Genomic DNA, 27,546 nt, shown 5'->3' with positions numbered 1-27,546 from the left:
GCTGTACAGAGGGCAAAAAGAAAAATAGAGCAATAAAATGTTTTTCAGGCCAAATGAAGATCTTCTACATTAGTGAGACACCACTCAATTCTTCGAGTAGTTTCAAAATCATCAAATGTTTAACTTAACACAAATTAAATATTGTTATATAAATTATTGATAGCCATATTAAAACTGTTGACATATTCATCTTTAGCTTCCACATTCCTCATTGACCTCCACCTGCATCCAGAGCGCACCTGGGCAATTCCACAGAAGACGCTCTATTCCCACTGTGAGAAACACCCACTGCCCTCCCCCTCCTCCATCCCTCCTTTGTTAGCCTCTCAGGTGTACTTTGAGCCTAAGTGTGTGTAGTACTGACCCACTACATCCAGGGTGTAGGTATGGTTGATGGATCCAAACTCGTTCTCCACCAAACAGGTGTAGTTGCCTTTGTCGGACGGCACCACGCTCTCCATGATGAGGGTCCAGTGTTGGCTACGCACCTGGGTAAAGGAGCAGTCTCTTGTTATGCGCAGACAGAAACTCACACAACTTATTATCACGTGCATGTCATTAAATACTGAGCCACTGAGCAGAGATTAGACACCGAGAGCCGGTGCTAAATGTGAAGACTAGGAGGAAAGAGAAAAAAAAAGGAGCACACGACAGAGGGGATCTGAAAAGAAGCATTAAAGAAACGAGACGATCCGGTGTGCAAACAATATTCAGGTCAGATTTGAACAAAATGACTCTCCAACGTCACAATCTTTTCTTTATTCATGCAGATTACATACCCTGATGGCGAAAGCTTCCCAGTTTATATCACCGTCTAAGTTCCGAGTGCTCTAAGAAGTACTTACACTGCAAGTACGCCTAACATTGCCCTGCGTGTTTCCACGTTAGCCGTCTACCTCTTCTGTCAACCACTGCTATTTCATTTAGTCTCCCCCATCCTGTAGTCAAAGCCATTTTAAAAACATACAGTTATTCATACTTATTTGTAAAAATAGCTTCACCTCTGTGTGGCATCAGCAGGTGTGAGTTGACAATAGAGTTTCCATCAGCACACTGAAGAGACACTGTAGCCACTGCTTGTACAGGCCTACATTTCACACAATGGAGAGATTATACTACAGGGCTGGGCTCAGGTACAGCTTTTGTCCTGCCTTTGTTGACAAAAAGAGAGAAATGAACTGTCCACGGTAGATTTGACAGCTTGACTGTGTCATTTCCGCCACGTCGTGGCTGTTTTTTGTCCGTGCTGTAATGAGTGTGCTGAAAGCCAACGGGAAGCAACATTAGCGGCTACATCAACATTAATCTGCACCTAAACTTTCCTGGCAGTGAAATGTGTTTCCTCATAAACCACAAGTCATTAACCAGGAGCCCCAGACTCATTCAGCATCACTGGGTCTTTTCATAAATGAATTTCATAACTGTCCATTTGCATTATTAATGCACTTCATCAGTACGACTCCATCATATACAGTAAGGGGACAAAGATGAATTTAAAGGAGAGAAAACAAACTGTAACCAAATTGCGTATCAGACTAGCACCAGTTTAATCTACACCTGGAATCAAAGGTGTAAACATGCACAGCACATGAATTTTAAATATAAACAAGCTCAGCTATAGCATTTGTAAATCATATTTCAGGTCAAAAGAATAACAAGCTGGAATCACTATAAGTCTCCAACCTAAAGCCAGTGGGACAGGTTCTCCCTGATCGAGTTACCTCAACATTGTGAACTCATTTCAAACCTGACGCTACCGACTTTCTCTATGCATTACTGTTTAGGAGCATTTAACCCTTATGTCCTGGGCTTACATTTCTAATTGTTGGGGGTATAGAACCATGTCAAGTTACAGTGAGAGGCTCTGCAAAGTATCCCGGTGAGAAGAGGCGCACGGATGAGCAATTCCAATTTCACACCAGAAACCCTGCCCTCGTTTCCTCTGTCTTTCCTCCTCCCGTCTCTCCAGCGAAGGGTGGAAAAGGGGTGAAAGGACATTCAGGGAAGTATTGAAAGGAGAAGGCTCTCCTTGCAAATAAAATTCACAAAATGGCCATGAGAACCGCAGCCCAGAAAAGCAGCCAAAACCCAGAGAGGGAAGTGAGTTGACGTTAGTAATAAAAATTCTGATCTATTAGTGTTTATCCTACCTTATACCCTCCCATGCGGTCCTCTTGGCGGAAAGGCTTGCTGTTTTTAAGCCAGCGCAGCTTGGGCTTGGGGTTGCCTCCTGCAGCACAGCGGAACTTGACTGTGTTGGCAGCTGGCACCGCATGCAGCTTCTTCTCCATCTTTGCTGATGAGGTCCAATACGGCGCGCCTGCAACCAGAGAACAGTTGGTGTTGAGTGAGGCTGAGATTTCCTAATAATGTCCTCGGCATTAACATTTTGGCAGTGGGACTGCAGACTGGCTAAGGCATGTACATTTGAAGAATTACTGCAAGAAGAGACAAACCTGAAGCATTTGTAAAACTCCCAGGGCTTTGGGAACCCCAAACCCCCCCTCCAACAGAACAAAAACCAGAGCTCAACATTCACAGAGCTAAACAAAAACACACTTTTCCTGCAGGCTCGACGGGGTGTAGCAGGGGAGGAAAACATCGGCTCTAAGGGGAGAATGTGCCTGGGCGTTGCCAGGAGGGTAACTAGACCATCACATTCAATTTCATCTCATTCCACTTAGCAGCTTTTTTCCTCCCTCCACTTCCTCCAATTACCATAGCTGCCCTGTTTATCTGCCTGTCACTTGGCTAGATATGGACAGCAGGGCCCAGGACGCTTATCACCTTTTGAAAATCATTATGTGCCGTCAGGGGAGAAAATGAATGTCACATTTAACGAAGGATATCAGAGTTTTCGCTGCATACTTTTGTCCAGATTCATATCAACACCAAACTGACAACCGTTATTTCTCCTACTGAAATCTGTCACCGTGCTTGTGTTTCGTCCATTTGTCAGCTCCTCTTTTTCTCACAATTTCAGTCACTCAGTCAGCTGGATTCCCCCGCCCCTCTTTTTTTTCTCTGCACCTGGGAGGGTGATTGCCTAAGCAGATGGGACTCGGAGGGGAAGAGAAACTCCAAGTCAAACAACAATCCAAACGGTCTTCCACACCATCACTTCCCCCTCATATGGCAAGTAACAGAGGGAATACCCAAAGATAAGACTGCTACTGGTTCAAACACAAGCTTAAATTGAAGGAGACTATTCCCTGCACTCTCTTTCCTTCCCGCCCATACTATCAGCAGAAGCCACCAATCATTTCTCTGGCTTAAACAACCGGACAAGTCGAGCATATTTGGAAAGTACAGTCAGTAAACATCGCTCTTCCTTCCTGAATGGATGCATACAGTAAGTGCTCGCACTATAATTAGTCACTACCCCTTTCATCTTCCTCCTCACTCTCACTATCACTGCTCTTCTTTTTCCTCCAGCTTCACTTCCGCACACTCGCCCTGTTATCACTCCATCCATTCAGACAGAGACAGATTAGGTGGAGACTAACCCATCGTGAGCCCGTCTCTCAAAACCGACCTCTGACCTCAAACTGGCAGCCGGTCAGAAGATGAGGTTGAGACATAAAAGGTGAGCAGTGCAGTTTCCCATGCTCTCTGTCCGGAGGGATAGCACTTCAAACCCAACAAGCCCTCAGATGAAGCCAAACTCTCGCTGGCCCAAACGCTTTGGCCTCCAGGAATCCCTGCCGCCCCCAAAGCCCTGCACATCCGGCTCCCCGCTCACGGCTGTTTATCCTTAGCTGGCCTGGGGTGAGCTGAGGTTATCTAACTCAGGCACTGAGAGTCAAGATTTTTTTTTCTCTCTAAGCTCCTCTAGAGAGCTAAATCTGCAAGTGTCCCAGAGAAGTATTTCATTGTTGAAATGATTTCTTGTTAAGCTGCAATATCCTCCTGTTTACCGTTCATCTGTGCAAGCTGAACAAGTGATTTTTCTTGATGGTAAATTAGTACCAGTGCTGGAAAAATCTGTCAAATCAAAGTACCTCTAAAATGTCAACTTTTACCATGTTCATATGGGTTCTTCACCAAGACAAATTTGATATAAAAGCATTCAATTTGTAATGTTTTTCTTGATCAAGCCGAAACGCTGTTATTTATTTTGACAACCTTTCATGATGGCAGGATTTCCTAAATCCAAAAAAGAAATATGCAACAAACGAAGGAAGCTTCAAAGAGTTATTACATATGTTTAACACATGTGAGGAAGGTTTAATTCGATCTGAAAGATAGTGGCAGATCAATCGTCATCAAGTTTTGATTCAGACATTGTTTAATCCTGGTTGGTTCGCTTAGATTTATGACATCAACTTTTCTTCAGCTGAGTCCCACCCAACAAGGAAGATGATGTCATAAGCAAAGTAAAAACTGAGACGGGGAGGAGTTCCCTTATAAAAATTCGAAAGATGCACAACTTTTACCAAAGGGAACACGCAATAAAAGTGAGCAATCATCTAAACAACACAACTGTAAACAGGATACAGGTCTGATGATTTAGACCCGAGCTTAGAGCGAAGCTCCTCGTGGCTTTTCAACTTAATCATGACATCAGTCCCCCCCTGCCCCCCTTCCCTCCATCCACCACCCTAAGCATGGCTCCCCTCACAGATCCCTGTAGAGGCTCCTCTGCATCTTCTCCAATTACACCACCCCCCGCTGATAAACAAACAAATTTCCATCTTTTCTTCACTAGCATATGTTCGTCAGTCTTCTGTACAAAGTTTAAACAAAATGCTCTGTGTTGCCCGATCCAGAAAATAAAGCCACGAATATAAAGCTACACCCCTCACTCTCCACTCTCCTTCCCTCCCACGCCCACCCTCCTCCTTCTCGGCCCGAGGCCAAGGCTCCACGCCATGCTCAGAAAAGAGTTGGTACTGATCCAACACACCCCCACTCCCCTGCCTCTTTTTCTCCCTCTCCCCCCCCCCCCCCTTTCTTTTAATAATAATCTTGGTTTTGAATTTTCAGAAACACACACGGCGAGAAAATGCAACTGTACTGCCAGAACAGCTTCGCCTTTGTTTTCAAACAGCTTATTACCACCAGAGTGGCTGGATCTTTTCCCCTCCACCATTTTTTTCCTTTTACTCTTGCTCGAGTTCTGCTTCCCCCCCCCCAACCATCACCACCACATATTTAATGGATTTCAGGCAATTACAGTCAGCCCAAAAGTGGAGAAGGAGAACTCACGATGAGACGCAGCGCCTGTGGAGAAGTTTAACAAGATGTGGAAGCCCTCAACTTTGTTTCAGCCTCCTTTTCGTGAGAGCGTATGCGATCGCAAGCGTGCACATGCGCGCGTGCAGAAACATCCCAGATACTCGCCACAAAGTTGGGTAAAGAACTTTCTCTTTCTCACACACATGCACACACACACACAAACCCATCAGGTGGGTAACTGAGTCCAGATGGGCATCTTTCATAATGGATGAGCCCAGCTGACTAAATGGCTGACAGGATGGCTCCATGAGGCCTGACTACCTGTGAGACACAAGCTAGAAGAATGTAAGGAATCCCTGCACTCCCCTGGAGCGTCCAGCCTGAAACACACACACACACACACACACACACACACACACACACACACACACACACACACAGCGCACGCAAATCTCAGGAACACTAATGTATAGAATAGCAGCAATATGGCTAAAAGTCCAATTTGACAAGAGTTTGGTGTCACTCCCAGAACAAATAAAGACCATCCACTGTCTGTGCTGCTTTAATCATAATCACAGAATCTCACTTCTGCTAACAAACTCTGACAAAGCCAAGTAGATTATTTCGCTTGGGGATTAAGCCTTTCTAAGTATTTGGCTATCACAATCAGCATCCCACACTTAAGTTCTGACATGCTCTTAGGGACTCTTCGGTATTTAACAGACTAGAGCACTCAAACCATGGTATGTGCTAATTTTAAAGCCCTTAAACTGAACTTTTTGTTATTTGATATGGGCAAATATGCTATTAGTTAATTGCTTTAGCCTTCTCTGCATCCAAAATGTGCATTTAAAGTGTCATGGAGACATAGCTGTAACTGGTAGGAGAATGAAGCTTGAGTTAACGATGGAACAAATGTCAGGAAACAGAGAAAATTATTGAACGGAGAAGTTGGAAGATGTCAGATCGGTGAAGAAACGGGTTACTACTGTCTCTTTAAGGCATCTTGCTCAGGGGTGCCTAATCTACGCGACCTGGTGAGGAAAGGGAGAGCATCTCGAACTCATTCATACCCCCTTTGGTTTCCTCCCATACTCACTTAACTGCTCTCCATCCGCCCCAGTGTCCTCCGATCGCTCTGTATCGTCCTCATCATCCCCCGACGAGATGGCATCTGCACAGAGTAACCACGGTTACTGCCATCCTTTTTTGCACCCCACACACAGACACACATGTAGCAATTTCCATGTTACAACACTGCAACACAGTTTTAAAGGAATCAATAGCGTGAGGGCATTTTTTTTTTTTAATATTAAAATATGATTGTAAGTTACTGTTGTTATACAAGCGCACACACTATATATTGAGCTTCAGGCTGCTCATCCTTGACCACATCTACTCCATGGCCATTTCCTGGATCCACACCAAGCACAGACCAATCCTCTCTCTAAAGTTCACATCCTGACCTGTCCTAACCTTGCCTGATCCCTGACTCACCTGTGACATTGACTATGAAGCAGACTGTGTCTTTGCCCACGCTGGTGCAGGCGTACAGGCCCGAATCCTTGGGCGTGGTGTCACGGATCTGCAGCACCTCCTGCTCTATCAGCGTGCGGTTGTTGTTGCCCAGAGAGCTGCCATCTTTGGTCCAGGTGATGGTCCCCGTCCCTGGCAGAGGGCAGCTGAGCTTTAGCACTTCCCCCGGGTGCACTGAGCACACCGTGGGCTTAGAAATTTGGTATTTGTTCGACGCCTCTGCAGAGCAGATGTGGGGAGGAGTGGGGTAAGGTCGAAGGGGATCGGGGAAGGTGGGTGGGGGTAAAGGATGAGGAAGGAAGAGGGTGCACAAGGAGGAGGAGGAAAGAGAGGTGGGAGAGGAAGAAATAAGCAATTTAAGAAAGAAATAAAAAACACCAAAAAAACCCAACGGATGCATTTAAATCAACTTATGCAGGAGGAGCAATACAGAAAAGAGGAGGCCCACGTTTCAAACCGCCACACCAACACATCTTTACAAACTCCCAGTCATTTAAAATGAGACCCTTGGAAACCTAGATCTGTTGAAGTGTGCAGACGATTGGCTGTTATAGATTCAGTGCATGCAGTTATGGCCATAGCTGTGTGTAAAGGAGAAAGGAATAAAAACAAAACCAAAGAAAACAATCCAAGCTTTGCGAACAGTTGTGAAATGGACATCTTTGTGGTGAAACACCCCTCCCCAGCCATCCATCTGTTTCAGTGCAGATGCCAAGCAGTGTGTGTAGGTGAGTAGGAGCAATGCAGAAACATTTCTGCAGCGTTTAAAAAAAAAAAAAAAAAGAAAAAGGGAAGGTAATACAACTCCAGAATGTCTGCCCATCAGAAAGGAAAGCATCCAGAAAAGTCTAAGACGGAAGTAGTTGACAGGCAGGGGAAGTGGGAGGGGGGAGGCGGGGATGGGATCGGACGGGGTTTTTTTTTTTTTCCTGTCTTGGCATTTCTCTGGTACTGACTGTGCACCTAAGCTACGAAAAACCTTGAGCTGGCGGCAGCCTGACTCTTCTGTTTTCCATCTCTCTTGTCGTCGTTCTCTTTCACAACATGGCCATGGAGGATCTACAGCTCGGCCAGATCTACAGCCTCAGCTCCTGCCAGCCAAGGCAGAGAGCAAGAAACTCAGCGCTCTACTCCAAAGTGCATAGAACTCTTCATTTCTGGGAGAAAAATCAAGCCTGCCTGCGAGTGCGTGTGCACACACTGTTCTCAGACTCGTACATCTGCACTGACGGAGCAAGATGAACACCCGACATGTTTTTAAAAAAAAAGAAAAAAAAGAGAGAATTCTGAATTTCCATAGCTGAGACTGCACTTCTACATCAGGATCATCATGGATTACATATCCACACACATTGAGACAGTTTGGGAACGCTGAGCAAACTAGGAAAAAACCTAAGCTGGGTTCTGCCGTATATGCTCAAGTCGATTCCAGTCACCCCGGGCACGTTGCAAACTTCACACACACATTCATGCACACGTGTATGTGTTCACTCAGCTCGATTGCAGACTGATCTTAGTCAGTGTTGTTCTCTATAATGCAGATGTTCACAAGTTTACGTCTTCAGTGGGAACAAGGTGAAAAATGAGAGGGATTAAAAAGATTCGAGGGAGGAAAGTCGCAACAATGGAAAAGCGTACAAAAAAAGCCAGCGATGGTGGTATATGCAGAGCGTTTAGCTGAAGTCCGATATGTGTAATTACAGAGGCAGCGGCACTCCCTGCCTTTCCTGTACCTCAATGCACCTTTTCACCGACACCCCACCCTCATTATACACCTCTGCGCTTCCTATGTTTGTGTCAAATGTAACGTAAACCTGCACACACACGTACAACAGGAAGGGAAAGTCATTCCGCCACAAGCCTGGAGTTGAGGTATGTGCGCAAACCTCTTGCCCCTAGGCACGTACGCACACAGGTACGGTTCCTGCATTGTCTTGTTTTTCCCTCTTAACTCCTTCAAACCGGAAGTGATTAAACCCCCCTTTGGCACCCAGGGCCGAGTGTGTGGTCTGATAAGAGGTGGAGCTCCTGTGCTGATTGATGGGAGCTGTCTCCGCTACCTTTTACAATGTGGTTTTCCACACTGGAGGCATTCAGTGTGATGTTATTACTGCTTGGAGGGGTTTTTTCTATATCACAGGGATAGTTCTGGAAATGAAGGAGCGATGGAAGAAGGGTACGCAAGTTTGGAAGGAAAAACAGGAAAAGGGAAGGGCAGGAATTTATCCATTTGGTGTGTGAGTGATTGAATTTGTCTTCATCATTTTCTTTTCTCTGCTGTGTCCATCTGTGCCCCTCCATCAGCTCCTCCTCCTCCTGCTGCTCTTTCACCTCTCCTTCCGCTTTGCCCTCTTCTTCCTCTGATTACACACATCCACACCCACCACGACCCTGCTGACCTAACCTCGACCCTTCCCAAACCTGTTGACACCTCCAGCATACCTGATTTTTCATGGGAACCTGTGTCATCTAACCCCATGTAAACACACACACACAGAATGCAGAAACTAACTTGTAGACAAACTAAGAAAATAAAGATACAGAACTGAATCTTAAACATGTTATCTAAATGCACAGCTCCGGTGAAACACTTACTCTCAGCATGTGTACATGGACTCTTGTAGCCTCTTGTGTGTAAGAGCTGAAACACTTCACTGCAGATTTTCTCATCTCTGCAAAGTTTCATCCCCCTTCTGCACAACAGGAGGAGGCGGGAGCCTCTCTCTCTCACACATAGACACACACACACGTTTTTCTCAATTTCGTTCTAAAGCAGCTTTCTCCTCTTCCCACCCTCTCACAGTCCTATCACTTTCCTCTCTTCTCCTGGAGCACATTTCAAACTCCATCTCTCTCCCTCTCATGCACAGCCATTACAAGTGTCCATCAGGTGGAACAGATTCAGCCCCTCTTATCCCCGCTCCCTCTTCTCATCCTCAGTCGCACCATCTTTTGCTGGCAATAATTAAGTCTCACAATCCGAATATATGTGCATGTGTGTGTGTGTATGTGTGGCTAAATGCAGCAAGCGATTCTCACCAAAGTCCCTTTAATGTCTGCTTGCCCATCTGTCCATCTATCAAGTTGGCATGAGCCCCACAGAAATGTTGGTAAAAGGCAAGAGCAACGTTTTTTTTCTCTGATCTTAGGAATTGACTTCTTCAGAGAGGCACATTTGCCTCCAGGCCTATCTTCCCATCTCCTCCCTGCCTCATTCTGCAAAATGAGATCGAAGACTAAATGTAATGACTGCCATCTCAAAGGCGCACACTAAGCATGCATGGAGTCCAACACAGACACTCACATACACGTGCTCAAATCACATCATCTCCACTGCCCTTCTTATCCTTCCTCTTTTCTTTTTACCCCTCTCTTCTTCCTCTGTAACCCCCTCACGTACTTAAATCCCAGGACTTTTCTCCCCCTTTTTTGTCTCTACCCCTTTTCTAATGTCTGTGTCCTTTCAGATTCAAATCCCTCCTCTGCTTTTTTTTTTATGACAAAGAAGCAGCTCCGTGAACTGGCTCCTGCAAGCATCCATGGCAACAGCCCCTCGAGTTCGCTCACCCCTTCACCCCCTCATCAAGGCCTTCCCTGAACCCCACACGACCCCTTTAGCCCTTTGGACACTATGTACAACAATCTTCTGCACCTTGGCATACCCTTGGTTTTTAAGTGTGCTTTATAAATAAAGTTTATTATTATTCTTAGGCTGAATGTAGCAGTAGTGACCCTCAGAAACATTGCATTAATCTTGAGATTATAACAAGTCAGATGAAGGACACGCTGAAGCCAACAGTAACGACAATCTAATGATAATCTGTCAGATCAGTAGACTATAAAAACACTTGTCTTATGCAAGTTATTTTATGTTAAGAAAAACATATTGAGTGCTTAATTCTTAAAGCTGTACAACAAATCAATGTGCTGCTGCAGTGGCATGGACAAGTTTGAGTTGTTTTAGTTTTCTTTTTAATTTTGATCCCTTTGTATTGTTGATTTTAATTTTTTTTTATTTTTTTTTTAAATTGAGGTGGTAATTCTGGGGGGCGGGGGGGCTACTGAGGAGGGGTGGGGCTAATGGCAGAAAGAGTACAATATAAATGTATTGCATCACCCTAATCACATTAAATTTGCCTGTAACGCAGCATTGTTCCTTAACTCAATAATATCGTTATGGTTACCAATTAAGTGGTTAAGTAACCTTTTCAAAAATCTTCATAATGCGCAGATAACAACAAATGTGACCTCAGCTTGTGAGAGAAAGGAGAAAAACAAATAACAATGTGATCTAGACCTTTTACACTTTTATGAGGCCACGGATCTTTATTTTTATATATATATACACACACACACACACACACACACACACACACACACTTAATAGGAAAGGTGGGGTTTTTTTGCCGTCTACCACCTGAAGTACACCAGACAGCGCATGGAGGTCTGACGAAACAGGCTGGCACAGGTAGCGGCTCTTCCCAGCCTCTTATCAGACAGCTGTGAGAGTGAGCGGTGGAGTGACATGGTATTTTCTGGCACATAAGCTAAAGCAAATAACGCACTCCAACCTACAAGATTAACACCAGCTAACGGCAGGCTAGTAAAAGCCATTGTGTGAAAGCTGTATATTAAACCCCAATGCCCCCCCCCAAACACACACACACCGACTGACACACTGTGTTTGTTTAGAGTTCAGTTCCATTGCCATCGCCACACATCTAAACCCACAATCCATGTCATTAACTGGCCAGCTGACAGTTTTACACTTTTACAGCTGCACTCCTACTGTGCAGATAGCACAGTGCTACAGATCGGTTATGAGCAACACCTCGCACACGGATGCACACGCTGAGACAGAAAACTGTAATCCCATTTTGTTTAACATGTGCCGACTGTGTGACTGGTTTAAAAGGGCGCAGCGTACATGTGAAAGCAGGAACGATGCAGCAAGAAAGCCAAGAGAGCAATTACATTCCTACTGTGGAAAAGCAACTAGTGTGTTGTTAACAAGCATCCATCCCATTCGTGTGCCTGTCTAGGCATCAAAGAATCTTCCTTGATGCATAATGGAGCCTATATTTATTTAACCGCTCGACTATTTTGAAGCGCTGCCTCCATGCTGATCAGAGCATTTTTGAAGAACACAGTCAGGCGGGGACGACATGAAAGTCAAGCCAAACCATGAGCTGACTTTTGTCAGCCTGCGTTCCAGTGCGCCTGGTGCCACATTTATTCCGCATTATGTGCAAGAAGAGTGGCTTGAAAGAGCAGAAAAATGCCTGTGTATTTTCTGCCATTGTCATTCAGAGTATTTTAATCAATGTGCAAACAGAGCGTGCCTGGACAAGGTAAACTTTCCCATATTGAAGTGGCTACAGTGGCAACAATAAGCCTGTTGTGTGAAGACATTAAACAGCACGTTCAGTCCGCTTCTTCCATTGTAACAGCCACAGGTAGGCAAACTACCAGGGGTGCAGGGGCAGGCTGTATAGAGACAACATTGATATGCAATCTGATGAATCTAAAGTAATTACTGCTCCCACAGACACAAGCACGTCTGCAGGGCAGAGGGGAGGGGAGCGAGAATTCAAATTTTGAGAATTCTTAACCTTTCTGGGTGGGGTGTGGGGACGGAGGCGGGGGGGTATTCAAGACAGTTACGGTAGGTAGGACAAGTCAGTCCATCTCTCTCTAACATCTGCATCCCACAGGTGACTCCATAGTGTCCTGTCAGTATTAGTGAATGGAAGAAAGCAACAGACTGAAGAGGACAACACATTGAGTAAAATCACACAAAGGTGCTGTTGATGATAATTTAAATAAATAAATATTTGTTTGCAACATGCAACAGATAAATTGGTTCACAATCAGATAAGCAGACCAGGTTCTTTGTGCCCTCTGTTCTTCTACAGGTGACCTCACCCAGGCCACTTAATCTCCAGTCACATGACTTCATCGCTGCTCAGCAGCACTCTGTAATCTCTCCATCTAAAGGAGAAGTCAAATATGCACAAATCCTCTTAGAGCTCTTCTGGGGGATTTTGTAACTCTGGAAAACTCCCCCTGTCCTCTCTGTGGCCATGTAGCGTAGCGTCCGGGCCATGTGGGGCTCTGAACTCACCGGCTTGGAGCCAAACAGTCTGAGACAGAACAACAAAAACAACAGGAGAGGAGAGCTCGGGCAGCCTCTCATCCAAGTAGGTAAGTTTGATACCTGACCTCAAGGGCAAAGGCCGAGAAAAGGTACAGTGTGTGTTTGTGTAAAGACAGAAGGACGGTGGGGGAGGTGGCTTAAAAGTGATGCTCTGTTGTTTGGCCTAACTCACAATTAGCATGCTGATTAAAGCCAGGGAACAAAGGACTTTGGAATGCGACTTACCATCCATCAAAACAACTAATTAACTCGTCTCTAACCAGACTCCGAGACCAGAGACACAGAAATAGAGAAGCCTAAAAGAAAGACTTAAAAAAAAAAAAAAAAAAAAAAAAAAGCCTTTCACTAAGATGTTTCTCAAAACTATATAGCTTAAAACAATTATTCAAACTTTGCAGGAACAGGAAATAACAGCAGTCGTGACTGGAAGAAAGCAAAGACCAGAACTCTAAATCTCCATCTCAATCTCTTTCCAGGCGAGAAGGTCATGAGAGAGATGCCGGGTTAAACATTGTGCCACCCTTCTTCACAACTTTCCCTCCAAACAGAGACACAAACCAGGCTTTACAGCTCAAGTATAGCTCAGTAAGCTACGCACAGAGAAGAACAATAAAACAAAAAGAGTGCGAATTAGAACTCAGTGAGGAAAACAAGAGGTCGGCCATGCCAAGGTTAGTTGTTTCTCTTTAGTTTATTTATATTTCTCCCTCTAAAATGTTGTCTCTTTTCCAATATTTTAACTTTTACTGGAAGTTAAATGAAAAAAAACAACAACTTGTGCTTCTGCATGAAACTCCGAAAGTTACAAAATAAATAAATAAATAAGAGTATAAAATATAGAAACTGTGTCACGGGCCAGTTCTGGATTCTTATCCACCTCAATGTGAGTAAATGACAAGAATTTGAAGGGAAGGATGCAAAAGTAAACAAAAATAGGATGAAGGGTGGATTTATTTATTTAGTTATTGACAAACTGGTGCCTGCTCTTGAAAAACAAGGCAAACAAATGTGGGTCCCCCCCCCACCCCTCTCCTACCCCGTGTTACAGCCCCTCACTGCTTACCTTCAGGTTCCAGAGTGGCCTCCCCCTTGGTGGCAGTAAGGGGCGGCCGGGCCACGCTGACAGTCAAAAGGGACAGCAGGACAGCGGCCAGGAGCCAGGCCCACGAGGCCATCCCGCTATTGGGGGACAGCGCTCCCCATACCCCCCTTCTCCACCTCCCCCTGGACACTGATCCCATCTGAGGGGGTCCGCCCAACCATCAACTGCTGCAGGGTTGGCCTGTCACTCACCGGAATTCACCCAATCACCTGGGCTGGGAGGTAAGGGGAAGAAGTTGGGAGACAGGTTGAAGAGGCAGAAGTGTGAAAGGCAGCAAGGGGAGAGAACAAGAAGACAGATTTAGTCAAAATGGTTCATCTTAATTCATAGATGCTCTTTGAGCCACGTAAAAAGTGAGAGACAGCTGAAACAACAGAGTCACCAAGTGCTTCAAAATGCTGTCAAACAAGCCACACCACAGACATACCTGAAAGGTGAGGCAGCCCACACAGAGCCGCCCCGCATCTACCTTTAGTTTTGATCTGTACGCACTGACATATATTTCAGAACACGAACTCAAACATCCCTCTTCTAAATTTTAGTGTCAAAGGAGCCGTTTCACTCACGTCCCCCAGACTTCTAGCATTTATTTAATCTCACATGAATCTAATGGAAAAAAAGAGCATCACCTGTTCCACGCTGCTCATTTTCCCCGCTAAATTACTAATATTACGTTTTCTTTTGTAACAGATCAGTCATTATATGTTTTCAAAAGTCGCTGGTGCAGAAAAGGCAAAGCAGCAGCAGCCAGTGTGGCACCAGTTTCTCCGCTGGACGCCGCTTATGCGCAACAGATGCACCAAACCTGTTGCCCGCGCTGTTGTGTTTGTGTTAATCGCATTCGTAAGAGCTTTTATTGCATGCCCAGGACTTGATTATGAGAGCCGTACGGTTTTAATTGAAAAAAGCGATATTGCAACATGGGGACAAACACACACATCGTTCCGTTTAGCCAGACATCTGCGGTTCAACCGCGGCGAAGTGTCTCTGGAGGTTTGGTTAAGTCACGCTTCCCTGAGCTCCTTCTCTTCCAGCTGGAAGTATCGATTGGTTTCACCCGCAAAGACAAATGTAATTTGACTTTTAGAGGGCGAAAAAGAAGACGTGCACATGCCGAGTTATCTTTCATTCAACCGCTCGGGGGCGGGGGACTGCGGGACACGGACGGTGACCGAGCACCTGATGTCGGCGTGCATGCTTGAGTTCATCCGACGTCTTAACTTTATTAGAGAAATGCGCCGGTGTGAATTTTGCAATTAGAGTACCCAGTTCCGCATAGTGACAGCCCAGACTCATGAATTATTGATGAAAAGTAAACGAATCAGTGCACCAATCAAGTACTACTGGCATCACCGCTGTCTAAAAACTTCTGCAGGACGAAAAGAGCCCAGATAACACGCCCCCACCAAAAAAGCCTCCATGTGGGGGTGTTTTTGTGCTACGCTGCTTAAAGAGAGCAATACAAATACTACATTTTTCTACAGCCGTCAAATAAATAACCTACAACAGAAACGATTTGGGAAAAAGAGAAAATTAATGCGCAAAACTCAGAAGTAAACGGTATATAGTGATACGTGATATAATCCACTCTAAAACGGGACCCACTGAGAGCTCGGCCTCATACATAACCAAGCCTTCATTTAAAAACTCGAGCTTTCAATGAAATTTCTTGGCACTGATTGAATCCCCGATTGAAATTCAAATCAGTTGGCTTTTTCCACAATGAGGGGGGCTCATTTGGAGCTCCTCGGTGATTTAGGGCTCCGGCACCAAGCAGTGAAAAAACAACAGCGGTCACGGGGTAATTGGCACCATAAATGCAATGTAGAAAATTTACCAAAGTAATAAATAACCCGGACACTTGTTAATGGGCCCTAAAGTGATGATGCAAGGTGTTGTGTGGCTCCTCTCGCGTCTTAAATAAACAAAGATGAAGTTCACAGCAATAAGTTTTTACGTGCAAAAAAAGAAAAAAAAAACAAATTGGGTTTTTTTTAATGCATGCCAGGAAAATATGAAACTAAAATTTAAAAACTTTAAGATTTAAGAACTTTACGCACTTCGTCGTCTTCTGGAAACTCTTTTGGTTAGAAAACTACAAACAAACAATTTTCAGGGTTTTTTTCGTGCAGCTGTAAAAAAATAAATAACTGCACAAACCGTGGAAGCGCATTTCCACTATCGCGTATGGCAGCAGGAACCCTGACAGATGAGGCTCTGAAGACGCATTAGATTTTTTTTTTTTTTTATCCCATGCAGAGAACACTTACCAGGGAGGACTAAAATCGTGGAGATCTCTGTTTTGGCATGCACAGATAAGGGAGGAGAGAGCATGAGCTGAATCCAGAGGGAGGAATGTCTCCAATAATACAATGCAGCGGCAAAAAAGGGAAAAAAATCGAGGCGCTGGCTTTTTTTTTCTTCAGCTTACTATTCCACAATCAGCCGGCATCAGCTCGGATCTGAAGATATATTCCAAACCCGACTGACAGCGTAGACCAATGCCATGCACAGAAATCCGGGTTTACACGCGTTATCCTTCCAAAACACTTCGTAAAACCATATCGCTGTCCCCCCCTCGAAACTTTCCACCTCTCGTCACCAAGTTTCTTCCAAAGCGCAAAACACTGCCCAGTGTTCCCCGAACAGCGCACTTGTCAACTCAACAGAAAGTTTGCAGCTACCACGTACGTGGGACGAGTTCTAAAGGGCAGAAGAGAATAGTTGTCCACTGCAAGGAGAAAAAAACACCTCGTAAAATCCGTGAATGTGCGTCCTCTCGGTGAAACGAGCGTCTCTCGCGTCTACTTCTTCCGCCGACAGTCTTCACTCTGTTACTCAGACGCTTTGTCAGGTTTACTAGATTTTTTCTCCTCCTTACGTCTCCACACACACCGCCCTCCTCCTTCCCTCCAGTGCGTGTCATCACCCCCCCTCCCTCCTCCTGTCCCGAGCACCCCGAGTGTAATTCGAGCCTGTGCCTGCACTGCTTTCGGGCCCTGCCTTCCTCCGCCCATCAAACTGCAGAGCTGCCTGACTGCCTGCCCCGCGCTCGACTCGTTCACACAGAGTGGGAATGCGAGAGCCACTGCTCCTCTGCCGAGCTGTCAGACCGCAACGCCGCTCAGTGGCCAAGACGTGACACAACGTAGACTGTAGTGAAGCATCCCTGCAGACTCAGTATTAGAATATTCAGATCAGTTTCTCAAAGTAGAAATAGTGTACAGTGATTTAGAGCAAGAAAACTGAAGTCAGAATGAAAGATCGGCAGAGGTTCACCAAACTACAAAAACCATGTCTACAAATTGTGGAACAATTTTAGAACAATGTTCCTCAATATAAAATTGCAAAGACTTTGACTATCTCATCATCTGCAGGGCATAATAGGATTCAGAGCATGCGCAAAAGACAGTATTTGATGCCTGTGGTTTCTGGTACCTCAGACAGCACGGCATTAAAAACAGGCATAGAAATCACTGTATGACCTGAGGAACACTGCCAGAAATTGTCTGTGACCACAGCTCACCATGCAGTGCAAAGCCCTATGATGCAAAGAAGTGAAAGATATGTGAAAATGATCCAGAATCAGCACCATTTAAAATCCTTCAAAATGTCCAGCAACTCATTTCTTTGGTTCCCAGATGTTTACAGACAGTAGAGGGGATGCTACACAGTGGTGTTGCTGCCAACAAATTCTAAATGGCCTTAAAATGTCACATTTTCTCAGTTCCACACAGTTTGTGTCGGTCATAAATCATTACATTCTGTATTTATTCACATTTTACGCAGCGTCCCAACTTTTTTAGAGTTGGGATAAGAAAACATCACTAATATAGCAGTCCAAGTAATACTGATATATCACTGAAAACATTCTCTCTGCGTCTGAACCTTTACTGTTTCATACTATTGTGCACATTTTTAAATAAGAGATCTTTTTCATAGCTCGTGATAACAGAACAATAAATGAAAGCAATAAGAAGTGAATCACAGTTTAAGAGAGGGGGAGGTTTATGATATTCTGCAAGGCTGCGGAGTTTAGAAAAAAACTTCTGTTTATAACTTTCCTATAAATGAACAGCTCTGTCTGCAGCTACCCGGAGAGAAACTGAAGGTCGGCCCAACAAAAGTTGTCCCCCACTGATTCAAGCTGTCTCCTGCATTGGTTCAGGCGTTCAAGTGCTCTGAAAGAGACACAGGCGAGGGTGGAAGACTCTAATCTCTGCAGACTTTTTATTTTTGTCTCGCTTTCACTGCAGGAGCCCCTTTTTTTTAAACAAGGGAGGGAAAACGCTTTCATTCAATTTGCACTAATAAGGCTTTTTTTTCTTTCAGCAAAAGGTTTGTCCTGTGAATGCAGAGTTTCTCGTCTGTTTCTCTCTCCTCTCCCACCTCTGCCTGAAAACCAGTAAAACCTTCAGATAACAGTGGAGCTGACAGGTTGGCTAGAAATACAGAGGGAGCAAGAGGTGAGGAAGGAAAGTTTGACTCATTTTTCAAGTGGCACAAAATACCCCCCACCGTTTCTCCCTCTCTGTGACTCTTTCCTCCCACTACAGAAGTCTATTTACAATCACCCACTTTATTTTCCACTGCTCGGGCATCCCACATTTGAAAGAAACCTCATCAAGCAGATTCTCATGGGGCTTTGACGGAGGACGGGATGGACTCAGTGCCCTGGTGTTGTGGTATCCGTCAACCTGTCATTGGCCCTCTTCATTTCCAATCTTTTCTTTTTTTGTTTTGCTTTTTCTCCCTCCTGTGCCAGCAACCACAGTGTTTGGATGCAGGGAAGGAAATAACAAGCTAGTAGCTTGTAATCAGCATGTTAGATGAATATATTGATTTCTCGTCATTGTTGATAGAACTCGTAAGGAGGTGAGCTTATTGGAATGGCTGCCCAGTGATATGTTAATGCCAGAACGTCTCTTATTGCTGTGAGAACTGAAGCTGCAACTGATGGTTTTGCTCTGAGCCAATCACAGGTCATTATGTTTACCTCATCCTGATATGCAAATCTGAGATGATGTGAGGGATGAATAACAGCGATTCCTGGATCACACCCAGATGTCCCATCTTTTCATGAAAGTATTAGTATGAAAGTCTGATGAGATGAACTGTGTACGTCTGCATGCTGGTGCAGATGTTAGCATTGTCACCTTACAGCAAAAATATTCTGGGTTCAAACCGGGTGCTTGGCTGGGATCTCCCTCCACAGAGTTTGCATACTCTTCCTGTTAGGTTAACTGCTGATTGTAACTTAGCTGTAGGTGTGGACAGGAGAGTGAAGTGCTGTTTTTGTCTCTGTGTTAACCATGTGATGTATGGGTGAGCTGAGCGTGATGAACGTCGCTCTCCCTCAGGTCAGCTGGGACAGGGAACAGCCTGATCCTAGTTGGATAAGCAGCTCAGAAAATGGATGGTGCATGTGAAAAATATGAACCTGGCAGCTTTTGAGAATAAATCACAGTATTAGCCAATTAAAAAACAACAAAATAAATGCATAAAATATGTTTGCATAAGGGCTTTAAGAGCCCAGTTATTCAAATAGCATGTAGAAGTATAACAACCTTTATCTACTCTTTAGCATAAAACATCACACATTCTGCTCTAAAATATCTGAATTTGTTTTTCTCGCACATTTATTGATTCGTGGTTTTCCAATAGATGAGGCAGTAGACTCAAATCATTGCTCAAGAAGACCTCCCCTGACCTCACCTTGGCAGCAGCGGTAATATGGACCACTGTGTGTTATTGGCTGACCACTTACTCCAGATGAAAATCTCTACAACTCCTTGATGGGCTGCTAGAAAAAACATTCATGCTCCCCAGAGGATGAATTTGAGATCCACTGCGTTTGAACGCACATCTAATTTGTTCTGCACTTTAGTTTATGAAGCAACGCTGTAAAGAAGAATGACAATTCCTCCACAAAGATGTGAGACACACTAAAAATAATCACTTCAAGTTATTGCTGGTTCTAGAAACTACTGACATATGGGGTGTGCTTAGCTTTTCACACAGAGTCCTGTGAAAACTTCCTTTTTTGCAAGGCTTTAAGCAGCCTCACAGAGAGGCTAGCATCGCTGTGGGCCGTCTTGCTTTTTTTATACAGTTGCGTCTCGGGAATGTGTTTCTATCGTTTTCCTTTTTAACAATTCATGAAATATCATGTCTCATAAAAGTCTATTTTAGGCAGCCACAGTCTGCACAACAAATCCTCACAGTGCTGTATTAGTGATCGCAGCAATGATTGCCGTGCACGCCTCTGCTGGAGTCAATCATCCATTATACAGTGTTTTTTTGTGTTGTTTTTTTACTGCAGTGGCACATAGACAATCCACTCCCTCACACTGAACAGAGCCAGAGCACCAAACTCCTCCCTGTGTCCCTCTGAATGCTATAGAAGCGTAACAGAGATATTTGCCATTGAGAACACAAAACAGACTTGTTCTCCTTTTGAACACCGTGCTTTCTTCCTCCTTGAGGGTCCTGCAGTTAATCATGAATGGCAGCGATATGTTATTGCAACTTCCCTGTTCCAAATCTTAGCCAGAAAGACCCCTCATTTTTCTCCCAGTGTATCACTGACACTGCATAATTAAAACATCAAACATCAGCCGGGTGAGTGAGTCATATCCTGAGCAAAATATGAAACAAATGCGCGGAGCTATAAGTGTTGGGGGGGATTGGAGAGAGAGAGAAGGAAGAAGTAAAAGCACACCTCAGGGTCTAATTTGAACCATGTAGCTCCTCTGCAGCCGTGTGCCGATGTAAGAGGACCCTGACAGAAGGTGTGAAGGGAAAGTTTAGGGGGCATTCGAAACAGACAAGCAGAAATCAGTTTTAGATGTGCGCCTGAAAATGTCATCATATCATATATGCCTTTTCTCCACCCAGGAGGTCAGATCTTAGCGCTGGACTCTCATACTGCCTGACTTGAGCCATCTCACGCTGTCACAGACTCTGCTTTTACCTCAGGAGGCATCACTGATACGCTATAATAACCTCATCTGGACACCCAGGCCTCCGCCGCCCTCTCCGCCTCCTCAGCAGGTAACAGAATGCAGCGATCGAGGGGAGTGGATGGAGGGTCAGTCATCCAGATTCCTCACATGTTTCCACCTTAGTGCTCCAGAGTGTTTGGAATAGCTGGGATGCCTGCAGATTGAGCTGGCTGCAGAGCTAAGCTATAAAGGGGGACACGAGCAGACGGAGAAAGCTGGCGTTTCCAGCTCGAGCAGGGCGTTTGATAGTTTCGAATCCCTCGAGCAACGACGGGAAACGGCAAACAGGAGCACACTGAGCAGAAACATGTGCCCGCTTGTGCTAATGCAGCTTTACCTCTGATCAAAACGTCTGCTTCCCCTCCCACCTGACTGGCACTATTATACCTAATAAAAATAACACATGACTTTTTCCAGGGAGAAACACAGAGAAAAGCTGAGTGGAACTGACAACTTTATATCTCGTACATAAAATGAAGAATGAACAGATCTTTCTCCTGTCTTTATAAGTGATGAGGCTTTCTCTCCCACTCTTTTTGTTGTTGTTGATGTTGTTTTTACCTCCCTGGCTTTATTGCTCTTTTTATTTCAACGTCCTTTGCTCACAAAACACATTACACTCACACACATAACTACAAACACAGAGAGCAGGTCACTCCAGCCATCCTGCATGACTCACACTTTGCAAGTCAGGACTTCGGTCTGTGCTGACAGCGTTGAAATCAGGTTTGTTTCTCACCCCGAGCTGACAATCCTGAGCTAACTGCTGCTGCTCCTCACCTACGCATGCTGCAGCCAAAGATGGATTAAATTATGGAGTCACTAAGTAACTGTGTTGAGCATTGAAAATTACTTTTTTTTCCTTTACATCAAGTCAAAAATTATCACATTCTTGTGTGATGTTTGGAATTTAAGTTCTTATGTTGAGGTGACATTACAGTGAGCATGAAACATTAAAATTCATCTATGTAATCTTTGCTGGACAATAAATATGCTAGCCTCGAGCGATAATCAGACAATATTTAAGTGCTTAAACAAAGTTATTTCAAGCTACTTAAATCTGTGACAAATGTAGTGGCAACAAATTTGTATAAAAGCTAATGTTTGTCATTTTTAGAGATGCTTGCTTTTCACTTGCTAGAGAAATTTATAGATTGATGCCACTCTATGTTTATATGAAACCATAAACCCTGTGGCTGATTAACTTAGCTTAGCATAAAGACTGGAAACAGGGGTAAACAGCTTGCCTGGCTGTGCCTGAAATCTGCTTCCAGCCTCTCTAAAGCTCATTAACTAAAAATGTTGTGGAAAAAATGCTAATTTGCCATTTTATCGAGAGTTGTATGCTGGACTGCTTCTTGGCTCTGAGCGCTTTTTATTCTGACACGTGGCTCCTGGCAAAAAAAAAAAAAAAAGGAAAAAGAAAATATTTTTACACCAAATTGTAGATTTTAGTTAATGAGCTTTTGCAGGACTGGTGGGGAAGATTTTGTCACCCCTGAACAGGCGTGGGGTAGGTGTTTACTCTTTGCAGTCTTCATTCCAAGCTGGCTGATGGCTTCAGGTCCTTTAGCGAACACGCAGGCATTTGAGAGCTATCACTCTTTCCCATAACTCTCCATCAGAAAGTGAACACAAACCGTTTTAAAGTAATTAAAAGTTGTTGGGGTTTTTTAAAGAAATGCATTTTTAAAATCTTATCTGTGGAATGAAGGACTGTTTAAATGCTCAGCGTGATTTATTTAAATGCATATAATTGATATCATTTTGAGCCTTACTGCTGCTTCGTAGTTCTGGCAGGGAGTAAGGTATTTTTGCTGACTGCAGTGATTCCTGCAGTTCTTCTGTGGTGCAGCAGGAAGTCAGGTTAAATATTAGACTGTGCATCAGGGCCAAACTGTTCCCCTGAACTAACAGCTGCTTTGAGTGACAACTCACAGGATGTGTGCTTTGTAGTGCTTATAATCGGCTGCTCTTACCAGCAGCATTATCCGCTGCTATGAACTGAACTGATGCTATCTTCGAGGTTGTCCTCGGGGACACTCCTTTGAGGCAGTGGGGCTTTTGAAAGACTTTCGCTGCATTTTGAAAGCAGGTGTGAGTCTTTACAACATTCAGAGATGAGCCCAGTCTGTCTGGTTGTTGACTTTTTTCTTTTTGGGAAACTTTCATTGTCACAGATGGTGATAAAGTAAGCACTAAAGAGGGCTGAAGAAACAAACAAAAAGTGTTTAGCAGCTCTCTGGACTATGCCTCACAGACAGTCGTGCATTCCCAGCAAAGACCCAGCTTTCATTGTGTTTATATATTAAAGGAGGCCCCGGGAATAAATCACAGGGTCACTGAATGGGCTGTCTGAACTTTAACCCCTCTGCAGAGAAAAGACTCTGTGCTATGTCCTGATGTCATCAGCAAGTCATTACCACCAAGGCTCTCAACACCTCTGCCATCCCTCCCTGATTCACTCTGCCGAGCCGCTATTGGTCTAGCCCCCTGGCCATAGCACCTAAATCATTCTTGCAGCAGCAGTTATAGACTTGACCTTGGCTCTGTGCCGTTTTCCACTCCCCACTCCCACATTTAACCACGTTTATTGTTTCTCCGCGTCTCTTCTTACCACTCTGTCCAGTGGCAGGGGCATAAGATATTGTAAGTTAGGGGAGCAGTAAATTACTTCCATCCAACATATTTCATCTGGTCCTACTCGTAGTAGGGCAGCAGATGATTGTGAAAACACAGCCTGGGTCCAACCCATGTGCTAATATGGGCGTCTGAAAGCGACGGTTTACCGAGGAGGTGTTTAGACATGTGTCAGTGGTGCTTCACAGCGAAGCACGTTTACCTTTGTGTGGGTGAAAGAGTTTGTTAAAATGAACCTAAGGCGCTGAGGTAAAGCATATGTTTTCTTAAGGGACGGTGAGGTGAGCTGAGGTTAACTATTTTGACCGTGAATGCCAATCTGAGACCTAATTTGAGCTGAGTGTGCTCCTGAGGCGCGACCTCCTCACCGGGGCCCTGACCTTTACCCCGCCCCCAAGTTTCTTCTGCGCTTGAGAGAAACAGAAAGAGGGAACTAGAGAGAGTGACAGAGATATATGTCTGCTTAAGCATCTCTTCAGCCTGCATCCTGGAAAATAACTCCTGTGCATACATGACAGTACAATGCTTGCATTAAATAACCTTTTTTTTCTGTGCTCATTCCTGAATACATTTTTCTCTTCTGTTTATACGGTTTCCTGTACTTAGTAACAGAGGAAAGACTGCGAGCGAGACTTAAGAGTTCAAGTTGCAGCATGCCCACCTCTGGAGCACAGACTGACAGATTTATATTGTCGTCTACCATGTTGTTCTGCACTTGCAAGTTCTAATTGTGCTGTTGAGCAATGAAAAAAAGAATCTCTCAGCATGTACATGTTTTATTTTTCAGCCTTCTTGCCCACAGCAATGCAATAGAAACCTTGGGCTGGGCAAAGCAAAGCAGATTAAAAACTCCTACAAGGTTTATAGAATAACCGTGCAATTATAAAGGCACCCGGATAGACTCGTCTCTGCACAAGTGAACACTCCTCGAGACAATAGAGCTTTTGACTGCTTCATTTATATAAAAAGATCATTCTGGCACCAAACCTTTGGGACGGGCCAGGAAAAGTCTTTAGAATAATTTCTTCGTGTAAACAGACGCATGCTTTAACACGCGGGCTCCCGTCGTGCACTTCATTCATTCTCATTCCTTTTTAGAGCTTCGCAGTTTGGGTGCCCTGTTAGCATGTAACCCATCAATCATGATCAAATCACTGTGGAAAAATGGGACCGGGCCAGCACGGAGAACTGTTCCAGCAGGGAAGCATTTTAGCAAAGACTGATGGAACTGTAAATGTGTTAGTGGTGAAAAGTAGAGCGTGGTTAGAAAAAGAAGCACCGAAATCCATCTGGGAGCTGAGATGCAATGCCACGTTTTTACTGAAGAGTTTGCTTCACTTTAGCTTATAAATGACTAACTTTAAAATAACTACATTTAAAAAAACAAAACAGCGATACTTTAACCTATATGTGAAACATTTAACTGAAGCAGTAAATTAGTTGAATTAACCATGCATTCAGTTAGAAGGTACAGTTTACAACTGCAGACTGTTTGTTTTGGAGGCCGCTATGCTTTGCAGCCATTAGTTCTGCAATTATAAATCTGCGTAAGTCATCAATAAACAGCTGTTGGTTTCTCACATGCTAATAATTCTTCAGGTTTCCATTTGAGTTGACTAAAAACAAAATGTCACTGTCTCGCTAATTTTGCCCACTGTGTGTAGCGTGCTGTTAAAGGATAGATAAACTATAAAATAAATTCTTGTGCTCAGACAATATGACTCGTCAGCCTGGACACAATTCATCATCCAATGGAGTGTTTGTAGTAATTAAAGTCACCGCGGGAAAATCTTATAACTGTAACAGTGAAAGTCAACCAGACACACCTTGTAAACTGATCCCTGAGAACGCCGATGTTCTCACCAAAAGCTCCGCCCCTCTGTCCCTTCCTGTGCAGTTAACCTTGGGTATAAATGGCAGGATAAAAGCCCCCTCAACCCATCCCCCTACACACACACAAACACACCCTCACTGTTCCTTGCAAGTGCTGCCCAGCGTGAGTTTTCACTCCTTCAGCATGTCACCATAATTCACAGTGACAACAAACAACTGGCCATGCTACACATCACCCATGATCCCTAACAGAAGAGAGGACTGCGGTAAAGTGAGCCGTCATTTGTGAGCCGCGGTCAAGCCAGCCGCCTCCTATCCGCCGCATAAATTTCCTTGCGCTTTTACACCAGTCTTTACGGTAGCGCCTTTTCGCTTTATATCCTGATTGAAAGCCTAGACTCGCGCACACACGCACGCGTGTGAACAGTCACACGCACGCGCGCACACAAATTACAATGGAACAGCTCAATACAGCCATCGTGACAGTCTGGTTGCATATTCAAAAATTCATTAAAAATCATTCTTAAAAGTTGATGCCAAGCTTTCAACACAATCCTCTTCTCGGACACCTACTTTACCTCTGGGCCAGTTTTTACCCAGATTTACTGTAATATTACTCAGAAATCACAGTAAACTCATATTCAGTGCAATACAGTCAATGCACTACAATTATGTTTATTTCAAAAATTCATTAAAAGTCATCCTGAATAGTTGAGGTCCAACTTTCAACACATCCCTCCTCTGGGACACCTACTGTACCTGTGTGCCAGGTTTCATCCAGATTTACTGTAGAATTCCTCAGAAATTAATGGAGACATTTATTCAATCTAATACAGCCAATGCACTACAAATGTGTCAATTTTCAGAAATTAATTAAAAATCCTCCTGAGTAGTTGATGTCCAACTTTCAACACATCCCCCCTCTGGGACACCTACTGTACCTGTGTGCCAAGTTTCAGCCAGATTTACTGTAGAATTCCTCAGAAATTAATGGAGACATTTATTCAATCTAATACAGCCAATGCACTACAAATGTGTCAATTTTCAGAAATTAATTAAAAATCATCCTGAGTAGTTGATGTCCAACTTTCAACACATCCCCCCTCTGGGACACCTACTGTACCTGTGTGCCAAGTTTCAGCCAGATTTACTGTAGAATTCCTCAGAAATAAAAGGGTACTTGTATCCAATGCAGTCAGCCAATACAATTTAATTATGTCAATTTTCAAAAATTCATTAAAAATCATCCTGAGTAGTTGATGTCCAACTTTCAACACATCCCCCCTCTGGGACACCTACTGTACCTGTGTGCCAAGTTTCATCCAGATTTACTGTAGAATTCCTCAGAAATTAATGGAAACATTTATTCAATCTAATACAGCCAATGCACTACAAATGTGTCAATTTTCAGAAATTAATTAAAAATCATCCTGAGTAGTTGATGTACAACTTTCAACACATCCCTCCTCTAGGACACCTACTGTACCTGTGTGCCAAGTTTCATCCAGATTTACTGTAGAATTCCTCAGAAATAAAAGGGTACTTGTATCCAATGCAGTCAGCCAATACAATTTAATTATGTCAATTTTCAAAAATTCATGAAAAATCATCCTGAGTAGTTGATGTCCAACTTTCAACACATCCCCCCTCTGGGACACCTACTGTACCTGTGTGCCAGGTTTCATCCAGATTTACTGTAGAATTCCTCAGAAATTAATGGAGACATTTATTCAATCTAATACAGCCAATGCACTACAAATGTGTAAATTTTCAGAAATTAATTAAAAATCCTCCTGAGTAGTTGATGTCCAACTTTCAACACATCCCCCCTCTGGGACACCTACTGTACCTGTGTGCCAAGTTTCAGCCAGATTTACTGTAGAATTCCTCAGAAATTAAAGGGTACTTTATTCAATTCAATACAGTCAATACAATAGAATTATGTCAATTTTCAAAAATTCATTAAAAATCATCCTGAGTAGTTGATGTCCAACTTTCAACACATCCCCCCTCTGGGACACCTACTGTACCTGTGTGCCAAGTTTCAGCCAGATTTACTGTAGAATTCCTCAGAAATTAATGGAGACATTTATTCA

At 44.0% G+C, this 27,546-nt stretch overlaps 1 protein-coding gene across 7 annotated transcripts in view; it reads right to left on the bottom strand.

The window, feature by feature from the left end:
- The window catches only part of fgfr2 (fibroblast growth factor receptor 2), a 38,125-nt gene extending 21,247 nt beyond the window's left edge, over positions 1–16,878 (bottom strand). For 2 of the 7 annotated variants that reach the window (XM_085478212.1, XM_085478213.1), the window contains exons 1-6: positions 16,244–16,878; positions 13,935–14,187; positions 6,676–6,933; positions 6,278–6,352; positions 2,151–2,320; positions 365–488 (exon numbers count right to left, since the gene is read on the bottom strand). In XM_085478212.1, the coding sequence (XP_085334338.1) occupies positions 365–488; positions 2,151–2,320; positions 6,278–6,352; positions 6,676–6,933; positions 13,935–14,112 (805 nt within the window). In that variant the 5' untranslated portion in view covers positions 14,113–14,187; positions 16,244–16,878. The remainder of the gene's footprint in view (positions 1–364; positions 489–2,150; positions 2,321–6,277; positions 6,353–6,675; positions 6,934–13,934; positions 14,188–16,243) is intronic. The other 5 variants (XM_085478208.1, XM_085478211.1, XM_085478210.1 and 2 more) reach the window with 4 other exon arrangements.
- Positions 16,879–27,546: the final 10,668 nt, after the last annotated feature.

The sequence above is a fragment of the Copadichromis virginalis genome, linkage group LG13 (assembly GCF_057382275.1).
Source record: "Copadichromis virginalis isolate Kocher_CV1m ecotype Utaka linkage group LG13, C_Virginalis_male_GT1.1, whole genome shotgun sequence".
Lineage (NCBI taxonomy): Eukaryota > Metazoa > Chordata > Actinopteri > Cichliformes > Cichlidae > Copadichromis > Copadichromis virginalis.
This window is presented reverse-complemented; position numbering and strand designations above follow the sequence as displayed.